Below are 18,735 nucleotides of genomic sequence, written 5' to 3'. Positions count from 1 at the left end.
ATATGGTCCAGCTGCAGGTCAGTCGGACCAGCCACACACAGACACTAGGCTTCTAGTTCAGCAGAGTTTCTTTGCTGTGGTTTCTAAAGATGATTGTTAACAGGAAAGTCTGCAGACACTACGATTATAATACACAAAAGTGCTGGAGAAACTCAGCAGGTTACACAGCATCAGTAGGAAGTAAAGGGTAATGTCAAGAAGGGCTCAGGCCCAAAATGTTGGCTACCCCTTACTTCCTAAAGATACTCCAATAACCTGCTGAGTTTCTCCAGCACTTTTAGTGCATTGTACTTCCCAGTAATTATCCTGTGCCTAATGTCCACATACACAAGATTACTTCTCCATCAAAATTTCTGGCTTTTTTAAAATCTTGGAGAAAACCTTTGAGGTTTTGCTTTAAAACAACATTGGTTTCCAAAATCTGCTGGCAGGCTTTTTTCCCCAACCTCCAGTTTATGTCTTGCTGTTCAGTCAGAAAGATTCCAGTACCGTTGAGAGGAGGTCCTTTTTATTTCACAGCAGTCTGAAAAATTGTGCATGGAAACTGCATTAATGCCGGCTTATTAGCAGCTTTGGCTTTACCACTTCCGACAGCTCTTTATTCATACTTAATTTAAAAACAGGGTTCTTTACGAATTTCCTTCACTCAAGAATTTGATTTCACTCATATAAGGTGAAGGTTCCATTATTGTCATGTAATACTACATTTACAGTGTAACATGCATGAAATTCTTTTGTCTACTACAAGGCCGACAGAGTCGCCCACTTATTCAGCAGGGGTAGTGGGGAAGGAAAGAATATGCTGATCACTTGAGGGAATTTTCCCCTACCTCTGAGAATGAATAGGGGTTAATGCCACAGGTAGGACCAATCATTTGCACTCATTAGTAGCAATAGGTTATGTGCCAATAATCCACAAGCCCTGCCCTGTTGTGTGTGTGTCTCTCTCTGGTCCTTGACAACCTATTCCTGTTTCATCCTATCTGGTGGTATGGATCTTTACATTGCCCAATCCACTACCAAATATCCCACTGTCTATCCACTTTGAGTGTACGGCGTACCTTTACCCCAACTCTCTTTGTTCTACAACACTTTCCAGGGCTCCATCATACACTGTACAAATTCCAACCTAGTTTATCCTATCAAAGTGCAATACCTCACATTTGTCCAAGTTAAATTCCATCTGCCATTCCTTGACCCACCTTCTTAGTTCATCTATCTTAGATAACTTTCTTCATTGTCCATTATACCACCAATTTTGGTGACATCTGTAAATTTGCAAACAATGCTAATTGCACATCATCCCAGAGGTTTCTCCCCTAGCTTCAGTGAGCCTCCTAGGGTACACTTGATCAGACCCCTGTGATTTATCTATCTTAATGCATTTGAAGATGTCCCACACCACCTCTTGGACTCCCTTTAAGGCATCACAATTTAATTTAATTTAGACATACAGCATGATCGGCCCATGAGCCCTTGCTGCCCAATTACACCCAATTGACTACAACCCCAGTACATTTTGAAGAGTGGAAGGAAACTGGAGCCCCTGTGGAAAACCCATGCAGACACAGGGAGAACGTACAAACTCCTTACATGCAGCGTGCGATTCAAACCTCAGTCCTGATTGATGGTGCTGCAACAGCATTGCACTGACCCCTATTCTACCTGAGTTCTGAAGCCTCTATGTCTTTCTCCACAGTAAATACCAGTGAGAAATATTCATTAAGGACCTCACCTTTGGTCTAACTAGATCCCCTTGTTGATCTTTGAGCCATTATTCTTTCCCAAGTTGCTCTTTTCCCTTCAATATACATGGGATTTCTTGGTATTCTCCTTAACATTAGCTGCCAAAGCCATCCCATATCCCCTCGTCATCTGTTTCTCTTCAGTGAACTTTAGATCCTTGCCAACCTATTCTTCCTTCATACTACCTAGTGAGCTGTTTCTTCACCCTTCACCTCTTCACTCAGCATCGGTTTATTGTTGCATGCTCCTTCGTGTTTTCCCTGTTAGTCCGACTATCCCTGTTCCTGCTTCATTCACCCAATGCTACGTCTGCTGCACCATCCCCCTTTGCAGCCTGCTTGAACTCTGCACTGCTGTCTCCCTATCAGGTCTGCCAAATTTCAGGCAGTCCACAGCTTGGCTTAATGTTTTCGCTCCAACTTTAATCAGATCAGAACCATGATGTTTTAGCATCTGTCTGTTGTCACCAAGATCCCTTGGTAGGGCTTGAATTAAATTCACTCTCTTTATTAACTGCATATCCTGCATTTAAACAGTTAATTTATTTGTATAGTTCAAAATTAGGCTGTCAAAATGTGCCATTGTAGGTAAAATTCTACTGCTTGAAGTGGTTTAATCTAATGGTACCACTTCCTTTTTCCGGCTTCTTTTCCAGAAGGCGGCTTATTATAGTACACTGAGCAAATAACCAGCATATGAATAATGAGTCATTGGAATTAATATGAACAGATGTTAACAGCTGAGAGCTCAAGATCCTTCAATTACCGCTGATATAATTTTCCGCAGACAGCTTCATATTAAAATACATGGTGGGTGTGTGGTCAGCTGTAAGAAATCCAGATCGTCAAGATTATAATCTTCCTTTTGACATACACCTGACCCCCTTCCCCCCATGATGACCTCATAGCTGAGAATACAGTAAAACCCCCAGTATCCGGGGATTGGAGATGCTGGATATGCAAATTTTTCGGTCGACTGAGACAGACTCTTGCAATGCCTAGATCATACACCTCCATTAAGAAAAAATAAGTTTAAAAAACAAAAGACCTTGCAAAATGTAAAGTAACTTGAAAAAAAAAGGTATTGTAGTCTTTAATTGCGTAAAGCGGTGGTTCTCAACCTTTTTCTTTCGACTCACATACCACTTTTAAGTACTCCCTATGCCGTAGGTGCTCTGTGATTAGTAAGGGATTGCTTAAAAGGTGGGATGTGGGTGGAAAGAAATAGTTTGAGAACCACTGTTTTAATCGTAACTGACTGACTCGTTATGTGCACGGTTTCATAACGCCAAAGGGAAATGGGCCAATAACCATTTTCCTCAAGCAAAATATTTCAATAACAACTGGGTCTAGAACAATGATTCTCAACCTTCCCTTCCCACTCACATACCACCTTAAGCAATCCCGTACTCTTCTTCTTTGGCTTGGCTTCGCGGACAAAGATTTATGGAGGGGTATGTCCACGTCTGCTGCAGGCTCGTTGGTGACTGACAAGTCCGATGCGGGACAGGCAGGCACGGGTGCTGCAGTTGCAAGGGAAAATTGGTTGGTTGGGGTTGGGTTTTTCCTCCTTTGTCAGTAAGGTGGGCTCTGCGGTCTTCTTCAAAGGAGGTTGCTGCCCGCCAAACTGTGAGGTGCCAAGATGCACGGTTGGAGGTGATATCAGCCCACTGGCGGTGGTCACTGTGGCAGGCACCAAGAGATTTTTTTAAGCAGTCCTTGTACCTCTTCTTTGGTGCACCTCTGTCTTGGTGGCCAGTGAAGAGCTCGCCATAGAACACGATCTTGGGAAGGCGATGGTCCTCCCGTACTAATCACAGCACTAATGGCATAGGGATTACTTAAAGTGGTATGTGAGCATGAAGGGAAGGTTGAGAATCACTGGTGAAAAGTAAAATACAAAAGTCTGCAGAAACTGTGCACCTGTGATGAGCTCATCAACTTCCTTCACTTTGCTGCCCACCTCGAATTCACTTGGTCATTCTCCAGCAACACTCTCCCCTTTCTTGGGGGACAAGCTTTTCAATGACATATTTTACAAACCTGCCAACTCCCACATCTTTATTCAAACAGCTGCTGTGGGTGGAGCACTCCACTGACTGAATGTTTGCTCTCATCTTCACCAAAGAGTTGGAGAACATTTACAATTTTAAACTTTTATTTGCATTTTTTTGTATTTATTTACGTATTTCTTTACCGATTACTTGGGGTTGTCCATTGCTTGAATTCTGGATATGACTACAGTGAATGGGGAGTGATTATGATTTTATGACTGGCAATTCAGCTTTTCTTATTATTGGCGCATTTTGTACTTGAGCAGAGCAGGAGGATTGCTGAACCATTAAACCAGAGGCATGGTGTTTTGTTTGTGCCATGGACTAAGCACCCACTGGCCAAAATGCTGTGGTCATCGAAGTTGCTCATCATAATTGCCCAGAACATTAAGTTTTCCACAATGTCTTCCAAAGGTTCTTGATAAATCATTAGAAATTTTCCACCTCCTATACATTGCATTTCATAAGGATTATTAATAATTTGACAATATTTCCCCAATGCAGTTAACCAGCAAGGAATTGTTTATATAACTGACTGATGTTGTAACGTGGTTTTGATGAAGAACATTTTGGCAAGAATGCAACTGGATGGATGACACCTAAATTGTTTATAAAAGTACCGTTATTGTTAATCTAAATCACTGTCAATTTCCAGTAACAGAATAAAATAGATGAACATTGATGGCTATGGGAGAATCCTTTCATTGGTGCACCAAGTTAGTTAGCAAAAAAAAAAATGCAGACAGGCGTAAGGTTTGCCATGCCAATAAATTTTGAAGTTATCACCTCATGAGGTACGACTGAAGGAGGGCACTGAATGCAAGGACCTCAGCTGTAATGCTGAACACAAAGTGGTGGGGAAAGGAAAGTGCCAGTTTATGTCACAAGTTCACCAAGAACTCTAGCTTGGGAAAAGTGAAGCTCAGCCTCTGTCGCACCATCCTTGGAAGCTGGCATCTTCTCCTGTACGCTGCTCATTCTCCTCATCCATATCCACTGCTTTGCTACCAGTGTTTACTTTTGTTGTAAATGTTTTAAGATGTGTAAAATTAGAGTAGGTTTAAGTAATACGGAAATACAATCTAATGCACACTGTTTATTTAACAACACTGTTCTAGTCCACAGAAGCCAGTTGTCTGGATTTGGCACTTTAAAATTATTTTGTCACAGAGAAATAGAGGTGCAACAGCGCCATCTCTAGCCATGGCTGGAGCCGCCAATTCAATGTTGAATTATAAGGTCATTCATTCATTGTCTTTCCCCCCTTAAAAAATATCCAGTTACTCCTTTAGAAGTGAAGCCACAGTTTCACTCTGTTGCAAAATGCAGTATTTTGACTCAAAATTAAGTTGGAATCAAAAAGAGAAGTTTACAGCTCGTAGCTTAAACACTTAACAATAAAGGGCAATCTGACACAGACACCAGGAATGTGGTGAGCATAATTTCTTGGACAAATTGCTCAAGTTGCTTTTTCCAATTGTGTGGATGCACCAATCTTGGAGTCCAATTGCACCCTCCTGCCACCTCTCTCCATATGCTTTAGAAATTGAATGATTTAATACAAATTTATCCTTTAGTTATTTAGGTCTGAATAATTTGTAACTCTAAAGCATTGTAAACAATGTGATTTAGTCCTCAAATGCCATTGAACCAGGAAAAGAATAGTGAAATTGTGAAGTCATGCACCTTCAAGTTGTTCCCAGAGGATTTTAAGTACTTTATATTAATCCTTTTCCTTGTTTATTATTTTTTCTTTGATGTCTAATACCTCATTTTAAGTTTGTTAGGGTTTCTTCATCATCCTTTGTTTAATTGATTAAAGAGATTTTCACTTGGACCAGATTTGAGCATTAAATTTTGTACTTACAATGAGAGATATAAAAATCAAAAATTTGCAATGCATAAACATGGTTGTGCCAGGAATTGGTCAAACCTACAGAAAGAAATTACACAAATTTGTTTCTACTTTGGCCATGGATTTGGAAGTGAAAAGATTGAGGGAGAGAGAAATTTGCAAAAATTGTGATTCTGAAGCTTGGAGCTTGTTGCTATTATGGTGGAGAATTGGACACCTACTAACTATGGATCCCCATCTCTAACAATGTTGATACAGTATTTAATTTCAAAGCAACATTCCAATTATAAAGGGGAGACCTAGCTGGGAAAGAGTCTTCTCATTCACCATTTATACTATATTGATAACCTTAATAGATATCCAAGCTGAAATTGATTCCACCTTTAACTGAGTTTTGTATGAATTTAGGACTTAATTCAGTGGTGGTAGTACAAATAAAACAAAAAAAAGTAATTGTTCCATGATTATATTTGGCCGATACTTGGTGATAGAATGTGAGCAGCTCATCTGAAGATTTATGAATGTTATAGATTTGAGGTTAGAAATGCCGGATACTGATAATTTCCTTCTTAGTCTTGAGTGTCTCATTACTTTTTTTTCCCCCACAGGATATGAATAACTCATTGATGGCCTAGTCACATTATGTAATATCCTTTTGATGTAATCATGGAGGAATTAACAAATATTTAAAAAAATATCATTTTAGTTCTTTTGAAAGAGTTGGAAAGTAGCTCCTATTTGATATTCTTAAATTAATGCATTACAAATCAGTTACTGAAAACTGTGTGCAACAATGAGAGTGAGTCAGGCAGCATGCATGGGTAGAAATGGTCAGTCATCTGTTTCAGGTCCGAACCCTTTATCGAAACCAAGGTAGGACAGGGGGAAGCAGCTAAGGAGGGTCCAAGAGGTGATATGGTATTGGACAGAAAGTGGGAGACCAGAGGAGTGTGGAGAAAGGAGTTGCAGAGAAAAATAAGAGTGGAATAAGTAAAGAGAAGAAAGCAGCAGAACCAGATAGAGGTGAGATTACCTAAAATTAGTAAAATCAATGTTCATGCCATAGGTTTTAAGGATATCTGGGAGGAATATCATGTGTTTCTCTGTGCTTCTTAGAGATTACAGTGTTTGAAAACCAAAGCCTCAAAACTGACACCAAGCTACTGAACTTTTGCAATTCCCATTCTTCTTTAGACTAAGACATGAACAACTGGCAAGCACCTCAAGGCCCAGAGGTATAGCATCAACACCAAATCTTTCAAACTCATTAGCAAAACATCCGAACATGCACTCAACTCAGCGCTCCATCACAACAAGAGATTTCCAGGAGAACCAAGAAATGCTTTAATATCAAAACCAACTTTAAAATTTGTGATAAAGTCATTGCAATTTTTCCACAAATCTGCAGAAAACCATACAGGAAGGCACCAAGGACAGAACCTGAAACAGGACCACAATAGCATGGAATTACAGAGCATCTCCCTTCCTTGGAAATTTAAACCCCATCACTGTTAGAACAGGAAAAGCTGCTTTTGTAAATTTGAATATTTAAAGTGATCCTCTGCCATCACCTATTGCATGCCCAAAACCATAGGAGGAAGGTTAAAAGTGCATGGCCTTTCCCTCCATCTGTTGTGGAATTAAAATGATCTCTCTCACATGGCTGATACAACAGTTACAATCACAACTTTAAATTTAGAGAAAAAATTCATAGAGTCCATAGATTTAGTTTCAGCCCCAGATGGTGGATAGCTGAAATTGAAGAATCTCATGATCCCAGCAAAAGTTTTGTGGTCTGGCTGTTATCGAAGTGGTTTTCCTTATAAGTATGAAAGTAGACAAGACAATGATTTTATTCTTTCTTTAGAAAATACTTGATATAACACCCCTCAAAATTGAGCTATTATATCTTTAATTAAATATACCATTGTCCAGATTAAGAGCAGCTAGCTTAGCTGTTCTTATGCAGCTATGTTACAGTGACCAACAAATCTCATTATAACAAAACATCTATTTTTCTTCACTAGGTATCAGGATCGAGAAGGCTGGGCTCCTGCTTCATACCTGAAAAAGGCTTCAAATGATCTATTGGGCCATGGAATTGGCAAACAGCCAAGCTCCACAAAGGAGATCAGAGAAAAAGCATCATTATTTGACCAGAAAGAAGAAAAATTTGAGTTCCGAGGGGCAACGTGCATTGAATCAAAAGGCAGTAAGTATGCACTTAGGCCATGTGGAAACTTAACATATTTAAGAGTAGTGAGAAACAGATTGTAGTTCCTTGCTCAAACCCCAGGAGTTCAAGCTTCAAGATAAATTGTTTTTAAAGAATGCGAATATCAAGAAAAGACATAGCCATTGTGACTGAAAAGTGTGCACACTGAAATAGTTAAGTAGGGCTTGAGCCTTGCTTACTAGGAACTTTTATAATTAGTTGACCTTGAGATCAAGGGCTTGGCTGACCATGATGGTTGCTGCGTTTGCAAGCATGGCTTGAAATTTGTTCCAAAGTTCCCAGGGAACATCAGCATTTTTAAGATGGGAGAAACTGGGGATTGACCAACAGTGAAGATCAAGTCTTTGACTGTATTTGTATTTCCTTTATTTTATCTTCATGGTGGGTGTAGTTGAAAAAAAGAACCTGATACAGGATTTAAAAAGATCCTGAAATTGGTCTTTTAATGGCTAACTTAAGTGTTCTCAGAGTCACAAGAAATGGGCCTGTCACAAACTCCAGGGAACATGAATGCGGGCTTAATTATGACATCGAAGAAAAAAAAAATTGAACAGGTACCTGGATGGGAGGGGGATGGTCCAGGTTATTGGCTGGGATGAGGCAAAATAATAGTTTGACGCAGACTAGGGCCGAAGGGCGTGTCTCTGTGCTGTAATGTTTTATGGTTCCACATCAAAAAGAAAACTTTGGCAATTTGTGTGCCTGCTTCCTTTTAAGACTCTTGAGTTCCCAGATGCTGATTCTCTTTTAGTTTCAGATTGAGCCCGTCATCTATTTAACTCTTTGCCAGAAGACAAGATAAATATTTCATATTTAGACAATGTGTGTGCCTGTCAACCAATCATTTATATTGAATGTGAAAATATGATTTTGTGCCTCTACACAAAAAAGTTTATGATATTTATCTTGAACAATACAGAGTTAACAAATGTGAGACAGAGGCCACCGCCACGCAGAGACCTTACTGTGGTGAGTATCAGAAGGTTTGCAAGAACAGCAACTATTTGTGTCAAATTTTGAGCACAAAATATCCTCAAACACTTCAACACAAAAACAAGACAGGAAGGATGAGTGCTGAATTTGGTAAAGAGGTGAGGATGACTTCAGATGACGAAGGCAACATTTAAGCAAATGTGACATCTGAGTCACAGTTGTTCAGAAGAGATCAAAGTCAGCAGGTAAAATTGAAGTGTGGTGGTTTTGCTAACCTTGAGATGAGCACCACCTTCTCCTGCCCACTTTTGAGTTAGGTATCTCTTCTCTGGATGAAAGAAGTTAACATGTGCCTGACCATTTAATCATTACAGAGATATCACTTATGGTTTTTTTTTAAAAAGACAGAATGTGTGTGATTTGACTGGTCTGAAGAATGTGGGAGGTCTCGGCATTGGTTCACACACGAATGATCAAAACTCAAAATCTCCGTTGCCTACCGGAAGTTCAGTAGTTAGAGGCAGGATTTGCTATTTATTAGCCTATTGTTCATGGAATGCCCGCAGGGATTCTGGGAAATTTACTAGGGATTGAGGGGGTAAAATATTGGAACAGGAAAGAGTCCTTATTCCCGTTTTGATCAATTTACACAGACTATGTTCTGGAAAATTGCGAGTAATTTCCTGGAACGCAGCGGCTGTGTAAAAAACACAAGTGACCGAATTGTAAATTCCTTTGGATTCTAATCCTGCAGTGAGTTTGATCCTGGCCTGTAACATGATACAGTCCTATAACCCCTAGATCTTTGAATTGTTTCAATTCTAGTCTCTTGCAGACCCCATTGCTGGCCACTGGTGACTAAAATGAATTGCTTTGTTAATCTAATGCAAATATCAAAACTTATTTTAGACTAAGGTTTTGCAAGACAACAGGAAACAGAGAGAAACAAGGATCTGGGGTGGCTCTGAGTTCAAGAGCATATTCCCTTTCATGCCTTTATTCTGGCAAATTCTATGCCAGGCCTCCGTCGAGGCAGGTAGCCCTAAAAAGCTGCTCCTGTGCCACTTTTGTGAAGAGTGGTGCCTCATAGTGTCCACTGGAGGATATGGAGGCAAGGCGAGTGGTGCCGTAGCACCGCCCGTCTTCATTACATAGAGTGGTTCCAGCTGTGTGGGGGATTATGGATAACAAAGATAGCCATTGATCATTCTTCCAGCTCTTTGCTCTGTCTCCACTCTTCAGCATCTGTCCTCCTTCCTCCCGGATTGTAGAGCTCAGCACCTGGGTCCCTTTGGGCCCAGCAGCTTGGCGGGCTCTGACTCCCTTGCCCACACTGGGGCTCCACATGCTGCCCTCTTCAGTCTCGACAGCCTTGGTGAAGGAGCGAGGGGCGGCAGGAATGAGAGGAGGACATTTCCAGGTGGCAGGAGGGAGCCCCAATCCCAAAACCAAAATCTGTGGGAGCTCCAGTGGTGGCTCCTGGGTAACGGGCTTACAGCGTCAATGCGACATCATCATCTTGCCCCTAGCAGAGGCAGTATATTTATGATGCGTACGCTCACAGAGCATTTTTCACTCTATTAAAAGAGCCTAATGTTATGCAAATTCACCAGCTAAGCTTTTGGTTAACAGTGGGAGCAGGGTAATAGTAACATTTTCTTGCTCTACAAGGGATCTCAGAACCAAGAAGACATTTTCTACTTGATTAGAAGTTTCAACACAAAGAAATTAGAATGTTCCTCTCCCAATTCCAGTGCACTCTATGTACTCTGGGCTTCTTTATCAGTACTACCTAAACTCACACCTATTACCAAGGAGGACAAACCTTGGGGAACATCACACACATTTCAACATTAAATTCAACATTGTGATTTTTTTTCTATCACACCTATTACCAAGGAGGACAAACCTTGGGGAACATCACACACATTTCAACATTGTGATTTTTTTTTCTATCACAAAAAAAATCCTTGAACTCCCAGCCTAACAGATACTGAATATTTCAAGAACAATGGCTCACCACATTCAAGAGCAATTAAAATAGTCAGTGTCAATAAATGTGGCATTGTTAGCAGGGTGTACATCTTGTGAATAATAACCGAGAAGTGATTTACTATGATGTTTCTTAGACTAGAGGAGATGAGCTATAGAAGCAGAAATTGGACAAACTTGTTCTTTCCTGGATGGTCAGAGGATTAGGGGTAACCTGACAAGTTTATAAAATTATGAGAGGCATTGATGGGGTCGATGGTCAGAATCTTTAACCCATGGTAAATATGTCACACACTCGAGGTTGGGGGGGGGGGGAGGGGTGGGAAGTGGGAATTTAAAGGAGATGTGCAAGGCAAATACTTTTCTGGTTAATATGGTGCTGGAGTAGCTTTCACAAATTATTGCTGAAGCCATAGTAGGCTCTGTATATGGCCTGTCCAGTCTTGGGTACCCTCGAACTGAATGTAATCGGAGCTGCACTCATCAGGTGGTATTCGGTCATAGTCATGAAGTGAAAAGAGTTATTCATCAAAGGATACTGAGACTGGCCTGCTCTTGTAGTCGTGCTATTTTTCAATCATTGGTTCATTTGAGTAAAGAGTCAGTCTGTTATGGCTGTTGAGTACTGAAGCAAGAGAGTTTTGGCCCTTTAACTTTCTTTCTTTTTGTATAATTTAATCAGAATGTAAGGAGGATGAGAGTCATTTCCCTTTCAAGTTTGTAGTGACTATTTCAAATTGCAGATTCCACCCCTCTCCTCTTTTAAGTGTCTACCCCTCTTTCATTTCAAGGTCTTCATAATTTTAAATACTCATGTTTCAGAATTCCTGCTGAAGGGCATGGGTAACACAATTCATTCACATCTGAGTAGATCATCTTACATGTGACGTAGAGGTGGTCCCTGGGTAAAGGACGGGTTCCTTTTTTTTTAAAAAAACAGAAAAAAGTCAGTGCACAAAAAAAAAGTTGATTTGGTAACCCATACCCCCACCTCCAGTACTGAAGGCACACAAGACTGAGAAAAAAAGTAGAGAGGTGGTTGGGGGGGGGGGGGGGGGGTGGGGGGAAAGAAACTAGTTCTGCCATTCATTGACACAGAGATGTGGATATACTTTGAATTTTTTTTAAATTTTTACTTTAATTTGATGAGAGCTTGTTTATATGTATAGGTGGGTGTTTTTACAGGTATAATATTGTTGTGGTATTATGAGGATTCTTAACTTGTCTTTACTTGAGATTCAAAATATCCTCCTTTTTGCTTTGGGTGACCAAAGACTTATTTAAAAAGTGTTTTAGAGTGTTCTCAGGAATCCTAAGTGGGAGCTGTCCTTGACAGGCAAAATTTCAAATTAGGCCCTTTAAATTTTCAGTGTACCTCCTGGCCATTTTTACCACTACACTGAATGGCTATCAAATGGGTACCATGTATTTAGCCTGTAAACAGCAGTGTGGCCAGGAGTGGGACAGCATGTATCTAGCACTTCGACTTGAAAAAAACATGTGTAATTTTCTTCTCTCCTCTGAGAAAATGCATACAAAGTTTGGCTAAAGACTTAAGATTTTTAAAAAAAATAATTGTTAAGTATACTAGCCTTGTGAAAAATAATTAATTCACAAAACAGAATATGAATCAGTTACAATGCATCTGGACTAAGTAAATTACACATCTTTCCAACTTTATGAATAGCCACGTGGATTGAATCTTCCCAAACCACCAACCCCTCCAGAAGTGGAAGAAGAGTTTTATACAATAGCTGCTTTCCAGACAACAATTCCAGATGGAATCAGCTTTCAAGCAGGACAAAAAGTTGAGGTAAGCAGATGAAAATGTTGCATAAATATTAGAAATATGTCTGTCAATATAATATGGTCTTTTTTAAAAGACTGCTCTAGTGATTCCTAGCCACTTTTCAACTTCTTGACCCAAAGTTCAAACCCAGTAAAACCAATAAAGGATAATCCTGCATTGTGTTAGGCCTACTTATCATTAGATCTGGGTTAATGAGAATGAAACAGTTCCACACACCAGCAGCAATTTAAATGTTGCCACTGAAACATAAAAGGTAAAGGTTCCAATATTGTCACGTAATACAACATTTAGAATGCCTTATGGTAAAGAATTTCATGCATGCTACAGACAGAGTCACCACTTTCTGCCCCTCACAGAAACCCTGGTGTTCTGAGGCAGACTCCTCTCCAAGTACTGACCAGTCCTGAGCCTACTTAGCTTCCAAGATCAGACAATCTCATGCATATTCAGGCTATTAGGTGCTGTTAGTGCATTGTTTGGTAACTAATGGAGAAATGAAATTTCAGTTTAAGCAACACAGATAGATCTGTACCCGATTTCCTCCGCTTTGTGCCTACCTTTGTGTCTGAAATACAGGGGGTTTCTACATTTGCTCATATGAAAAGTTGCAATTTTGCTCTTCATTGTAGACAAAGGATATAAAAGATAACATATTACAGAGCAATCAGGTTTCCTTCCAAGATCATTTCCTGGGAATATTAACTCTGCAATGTTATTTTAAAGACAAAGCCCTTTTTAAACTTTGCTCTAAATGTTTATTTGTTTCATTATACTGCTAGGATACACAAACTTGTCTTTTGTTTGCTTGTAGGTAATAGAAAAGAATTTAAGTGGTTGGTGGTATATTCAGATAGATGATGAAGAAGGCTGGGCTCCAGCTTCTTTCATTGACAAGTACAAGAAGTCAAGTAATGCTTCGAGGGCAACTTTTCTGCTACCTTTAGCACAAGAATTAGCAAAGCTTAAACTTCCAGATACAGCCACAGGAAGTAGCACTAACGGAGACAATGCCTTTATAAACAAACCTTTACCAAAAGAGCCACAATCAAATGATATCGACATCTTCAAGGATCGGAGAGTAAGGGATGCAAGTAAGAGTCCATTATCCAACAACAAATTCAACTCTCCATCAAATACAGAATGTCAACCCAAGTCATGTTCTTCAAATATAATGAACAATGATACTTCCAAGTTTAACAAAGAGAAGCCCATCCTTCCAAAAAAAGAACTGATTAATAGCAAGGTTGACTTTGAAGTACCAGATAAACAATCAAAAGAGATGTCATCCAAGCTCCCTGCACCAGGGGTCATTTTACCCATGTTGCCACCAAAAATGACATCTAAAGGAGACAAGAAGCCAAGTGCTGAAGCAAGTAAAATGGCACAACCAAAAGGACTTGAGACAGGGCCTAAGGTATTAGCAAGTGAAATTGCCAGACCTAATCTAAAACCTGTAGGAAGGCAAACAAAGACAAAGCCTGATATAGAAGATAAGTTGGTGGAACCACCTCCAAATCTACCTGTAAAGCCAAAACCTCTACTGAGGCCCAAGCCACTTCCCATCACAAAAGGAGAGGGTTCCTCAGAATCTGAAGTTGATATCTCTAACCTGAGAAGCAAGTTGAGAAAAGCAAGACTGCCAGAAAAAATGGGGGAGCAGGACTCTTCCCAGCACATGACTGGCAATCAAAATTACTCAAGTAATCAATCCTCAGTGGATATGCGTAACAACTCTTACAGAAACACAGAAAATAGACCTCAAGTGAAGCAAGATTTAGGAATGACCTCTAAAATAAGTGACATGAAAGTTCTCTATAGAGAACACAATGGTGTAGAAAACGAAGTAAATCATATGGATGATTCAAGTATTGCTGATCAGAAAGTGTGTGCTCCCAAGTGTTTGAAACCAATTGAGAAGAAAATGGACGAAGCTCAACTGAAAGGCCCACCATTGGCAAGCAGAGAAAGTCCATCTCGTCCAATCGTGCCACCTAGAAGGCCTCCACTGCCAAAGAAAACATCTTCAGAAGCTGCAGATGTGAAATCCCAGAGAGATTCTGTGTGGGGACAAAATAAGCCTGCCTTACCTCCACCAAGATTTAAATCAGGTTCGTCCCATGATTACAACAAAGATGACATGAAACCTAAAGGAGTTTCAAGGGACTTCCTCCTCGCAAAAGGAACGGTTGCCTCCAAAGTTCACGAACAGAGAAAGGAACCGATCAATTCTCCAAACATTACACAGAGATGGGCAGAAAAAAAGATTAATGTTGCATCAGAGTCCAATGATGAGGAATCCTCAAGTCAATGCCTATTTGTAGCTCTTGCAGACTTTGCAGGAGATAGCGAAACTGCTGGATTTAAAGAGGGAACTGTTTTTGAAGTATTTGAGAAAAACATCAATGGATGGTGGTACTGTAAAATGCTGGATAGTGAGCCAACATGGGAGGGCTGGGCCCCTTCCAATTATTTAGTCAAAAAATAATCGTTAGTACTGTTTGCAAGATGCTTTTTCATGTGTAATATTTAATTAGATCAATAATTTATAGTTTTAAGCTTTCCAAAAGCAACTTAATACATTCCTTATCTCCCCCACCCCCTCCAACGCAAGTTGGAACAACATGATGTTTTGGCCACAAAGTAGAACATTTCAGTAATAATTACAGTTACTCTGTCTTTATTCAAAAGTCGAAGCATCGTGCTGGCCTCGCCCATCAACTAATTTCCTGCTGGTATCACGGTGGCAGTTTGGATTTGAGATTCTACCCTGGTAATCAGCCAAAGTCTTTCTTAGAAGCTTAACTGGATCACTAACATCCTGGAAGTAAAATAGTGATCATCTCGAATTAGTCAGGTTGAAAATATCCCACATTCAGAATGACCTAGCAAGTTACTGGGCCACATAAATAATTGTTGGGAATTAATCGTATCATCTGCACAAAGAACAAAGAGAAAAATGGTGTTCAGTCTACAAGCCTCACACAATCTAAAGTTGTGCTTTCTGACCAACAAGGAACTGAACGAGCTGATTTATTATTTATCCAACAATGCTCAGAATAAGTGGAATTTTATTTTATCTAAAAAAAGGGTACTAATTGCAGGTTTCTTGTAATCTTGTATCAACAAATTCAGCCGAAACATTGTTGTTCCTTCTTAATAACATTAATCTGCATCACTTTTTGTATTCTAATTATATTATAGTTTTGTTCAAAAGTAGATTGCATTTTAAAACACCTTTGTTGATAATATTACGGCAGAAGGCCATAGGAGTTACAAACATGTTTAAGAGGAACAGTTTAGTCATTGATATAATGCACGTAAAAGATTTAACATTCACATATACACACAAACATGTCACGTGTGCTAGTTGTAGTGAGCCTCCCTACAAAAGACCATACATATATACTTATGTAATCTATACATAGTGAACCCTTACCACAGCCAGAGATGTTGTTGGTCCATTTCAAATAATTTAAACAACAAGGAGGTGTTATGTGGATGGATTACACTTTCATCCCATCGACTATTTTGCCAGGTTCTGTAATAATCAGGGAAGTTGAAATTTAAATAAAAGCAGCAGAATTTACTTAACAGTTTCAAACATTGAAATTCATTGTTAGAACAAATTTCAACTTAAACAAAAATACATTTCATTTTTGTTGCACAGAATATGCTTTTGACGAATTCCTCATGAATGTTAACAACATGGGGTCTTTCTTTACAAGATAATCCTTAAACATATTAGTTGTAATGTAGTGTAGAGTTCATCAAACCTGTATTATTTGCTTTGAGAGGACTTGACTGGTATCAAGTTGGAGTCTATAATGTGAAATATGTTGTTAAAACTGTATATTTACGTGACTTGATAAAATTGGACATTTCAAAGTAGCAGAAGTAGAATAACCTCACATTTGAGCCAGGGATTGTGTTAAGCAACATCAAGAAATAATATGGAAGTAAACGTGATGAAAAATTTATTCTTTCATCATTAACATTCACCTAGTACTGGAAATTACATTAGTCAAATGGCCATTCCTAACCTTTGCACTTGCCTTACAGTGAACATTTCTGAAGCACCGAATATCATCAAATAAAACATTTGTTCTGGGTGTTTAAATAGATGAATGTGATTAGTATATTATGCACTTCACAACGACACTGGTTTGTTAAAGTTGCCTTTGGTACTGAAGGTGAAGTGTGTTAAGCCAAATGTAACCGGAATGGAAACTTGTCCTCGAATTTCCACGACTTCAAGTTTGACCATCATCAGATGATGTGTCCAAAAGATTACACTTTGATATTTACAAACTTGCATTAAGTGCCAATTGTTTGTGTATTAATAAAGATATAAAAGTGCTAAAATCCTAGCTCATGAGAATAATATGTCATGTGCTACTCCTGAAACATTAGGAATCAAACCTTTTGCAATTCCTGATGCAGTTCAACTTTAAACAAATAGGACCTCAATTTTGTCCCAAACCACCGCTTCCAACACACGAGGTATTCCTCAAGTTGCATTGATAACTTGTATCTGTGCAGAAATAGTGGACCTGTACTGTTGAGGTTGCAAATCTCAGTAAATTTAGATGACCTTATTACCATTTTAACCACAAGTTATGAATAAGGGTCAGTGCTCAAATGGACTGGCCATACTTCCCAAAATGTTTCAAGTAAGATCTCTTTGATAATCAAATTTAATAGTGTCTTTTTTGAAATAAATGTCAGCATTGCACATTCATGAATAAATGCAGACATTTGTAGACTAGGCTCATCTGCTGCTGAGTAATCACAATTTGCATACAAGCCAGATCAAGCAAGGACAGAGATCTCCTGAGATGATTGAAAACTACCTTGTTCAATCACAATTTCAATTACACATCCTTTCGATGAAAAGAAATTCAGGTCCATTCACCACCACCAAGCTCTCCAGCTTGTTTACTTCAGCAACCACACAAAACCACTCCTCACTGTACCAAAAGTTAACAAATACTAAAAATGTTAATATAAAATTACTTTTAATTCTTGTGGCATAAATAAGATCTAAAAAAGGAGGCTTTTTTTTTGGAAAGTGTTTGAAATCAAAGTGAGTTTTCTTAACTGAAAGTAAAATGTCCTTCGCATACATACACACAAAACATATTTTCGAGCAGCTGGTTGCATAAAACTTAAAGGCCATCTGTCACCTACCAAGTGGCTAATCCAAGTTAGGGAAAAAAAAGGAAGTAATGGCAATTTATGGGGAATGACCAGGTAGAAATCCATTGTAGAATTTGGTTACCCACCAGAACAGTTGACATTTTGGTGGAATCATAAGGAATAACAGGTGTATTAAACAGCCACGGAAGTATGAAGATCCAAAAGGCAAATTGCAGGAGGAAAGTAGAACTGAAAGCATTGTTACTGCATGGAGAGTAGTCATGAACTTTGAAGTTGGGCCCAGATAATTACATCTGAAGGTGATCAATTTAATCTATGTGTACTTCTCAATCCCACATGATTGACATACTCTTTCATCAAAATTAAGAATTTCATTGTTGACACAAAAATGTAAATGTTAAACTACTCTGTGTGCAAGTATGGTCTTCCTATGTAAATATTTATTGAAAAGATCCTGATTATCAAGTGGGGAAAAAAAAATCAAGGACGTGATCATCGCAAGTGACAGATGAGGCATAGAAAAAAAACCTTATTAATTACTGACTACATATAAAAGGGATGTTGATCTTTTTGTAATGTATGCCATTATCGTGTTTGGTTGTAATTCAGATACAATTACTGAACATTTCAAATGGACGGTTTTTTTTTAATTTGTATTTCAGAGAAGGGCTCTCAAATTGCAACTGTTTTTGTTATGAAGGTTTATTTTATAGAACATTAAACAAATACAGCTTTGTTTTAAAGTTTCTTGTACACTATATTTTTGGGAAGCATGATGTCACTTCAATTTAAAAGATTTCAACGTTAGTAGAATATTGCTTAATTTAATCACACCAGCATATGTTTCAACCATACATGTAAATTTTCAATGAGAGACACAAATGGAAATTTGGATTCATTGGAGCTCTCCTAAAGGAGAAACATTCACCACCAGTGCATCATGGCCCAGTATG

The 18,735-nt window shown here is 39.0% G+C and overlaps 1 protein-coding gene across 4 annotated transcripts in view; it reads left to right on the top strand.

Moving 5' to 3' along the window:
* The window catches only part of sh3pxd2b (SH3 and PX domains 2B), a 265,721-nt gene extending 247,196 nt beyond the window's left edge, over window positions 1-18,525 (top strand). For all 4 annotated transcript variants that reach the window (XM_069898788.1, XM_069898789.1, XM_069898787.1 and 1 more), the window contains 4 exons: window positions 7,682-7,866; window positions 8,810-8,859; window positions 12,503-12,628; window positions 13,437-18,525. In XM_069898788.1, coding sequence (XP_069754889.1) covers window positions 7,682-7,866; window positions 8,810-8,859; window positions 12,503-12,628; window positions 13,437-15,110 — 2,035 coding nt within the window. In that variant the 3' untranslated portion in view covers window positions 15,111-18,525. The remainder of the gene's footprint in view (window positions 1-7,681; window positions 7,867-8,809; window positions 8,860-12,502; window positions 12,629-13,436) is intronic.
* Window positions 18,526-18,735: the final 210 nt, after the last annotated feature.

The sequence above is a fragment of the Narcine bancroftii genome, chromosome 9 (genome assembly GCF_036971445.1).
Source record: "Narcine bancroftii isolate sNarBan1 chromosome 9, sNarBan1.hap1, whole genome shotgun sequence".
Taxonomy (NCBI): Eukaryota; Metazoa; Chordata; class Chondrichthyes; order Torpediniformes; family Narcinidae; genus Narcine; species Narcine bancroftii.
This window is presented reverse-complemented; position numbering and strand designations above follow the sequence as displayed.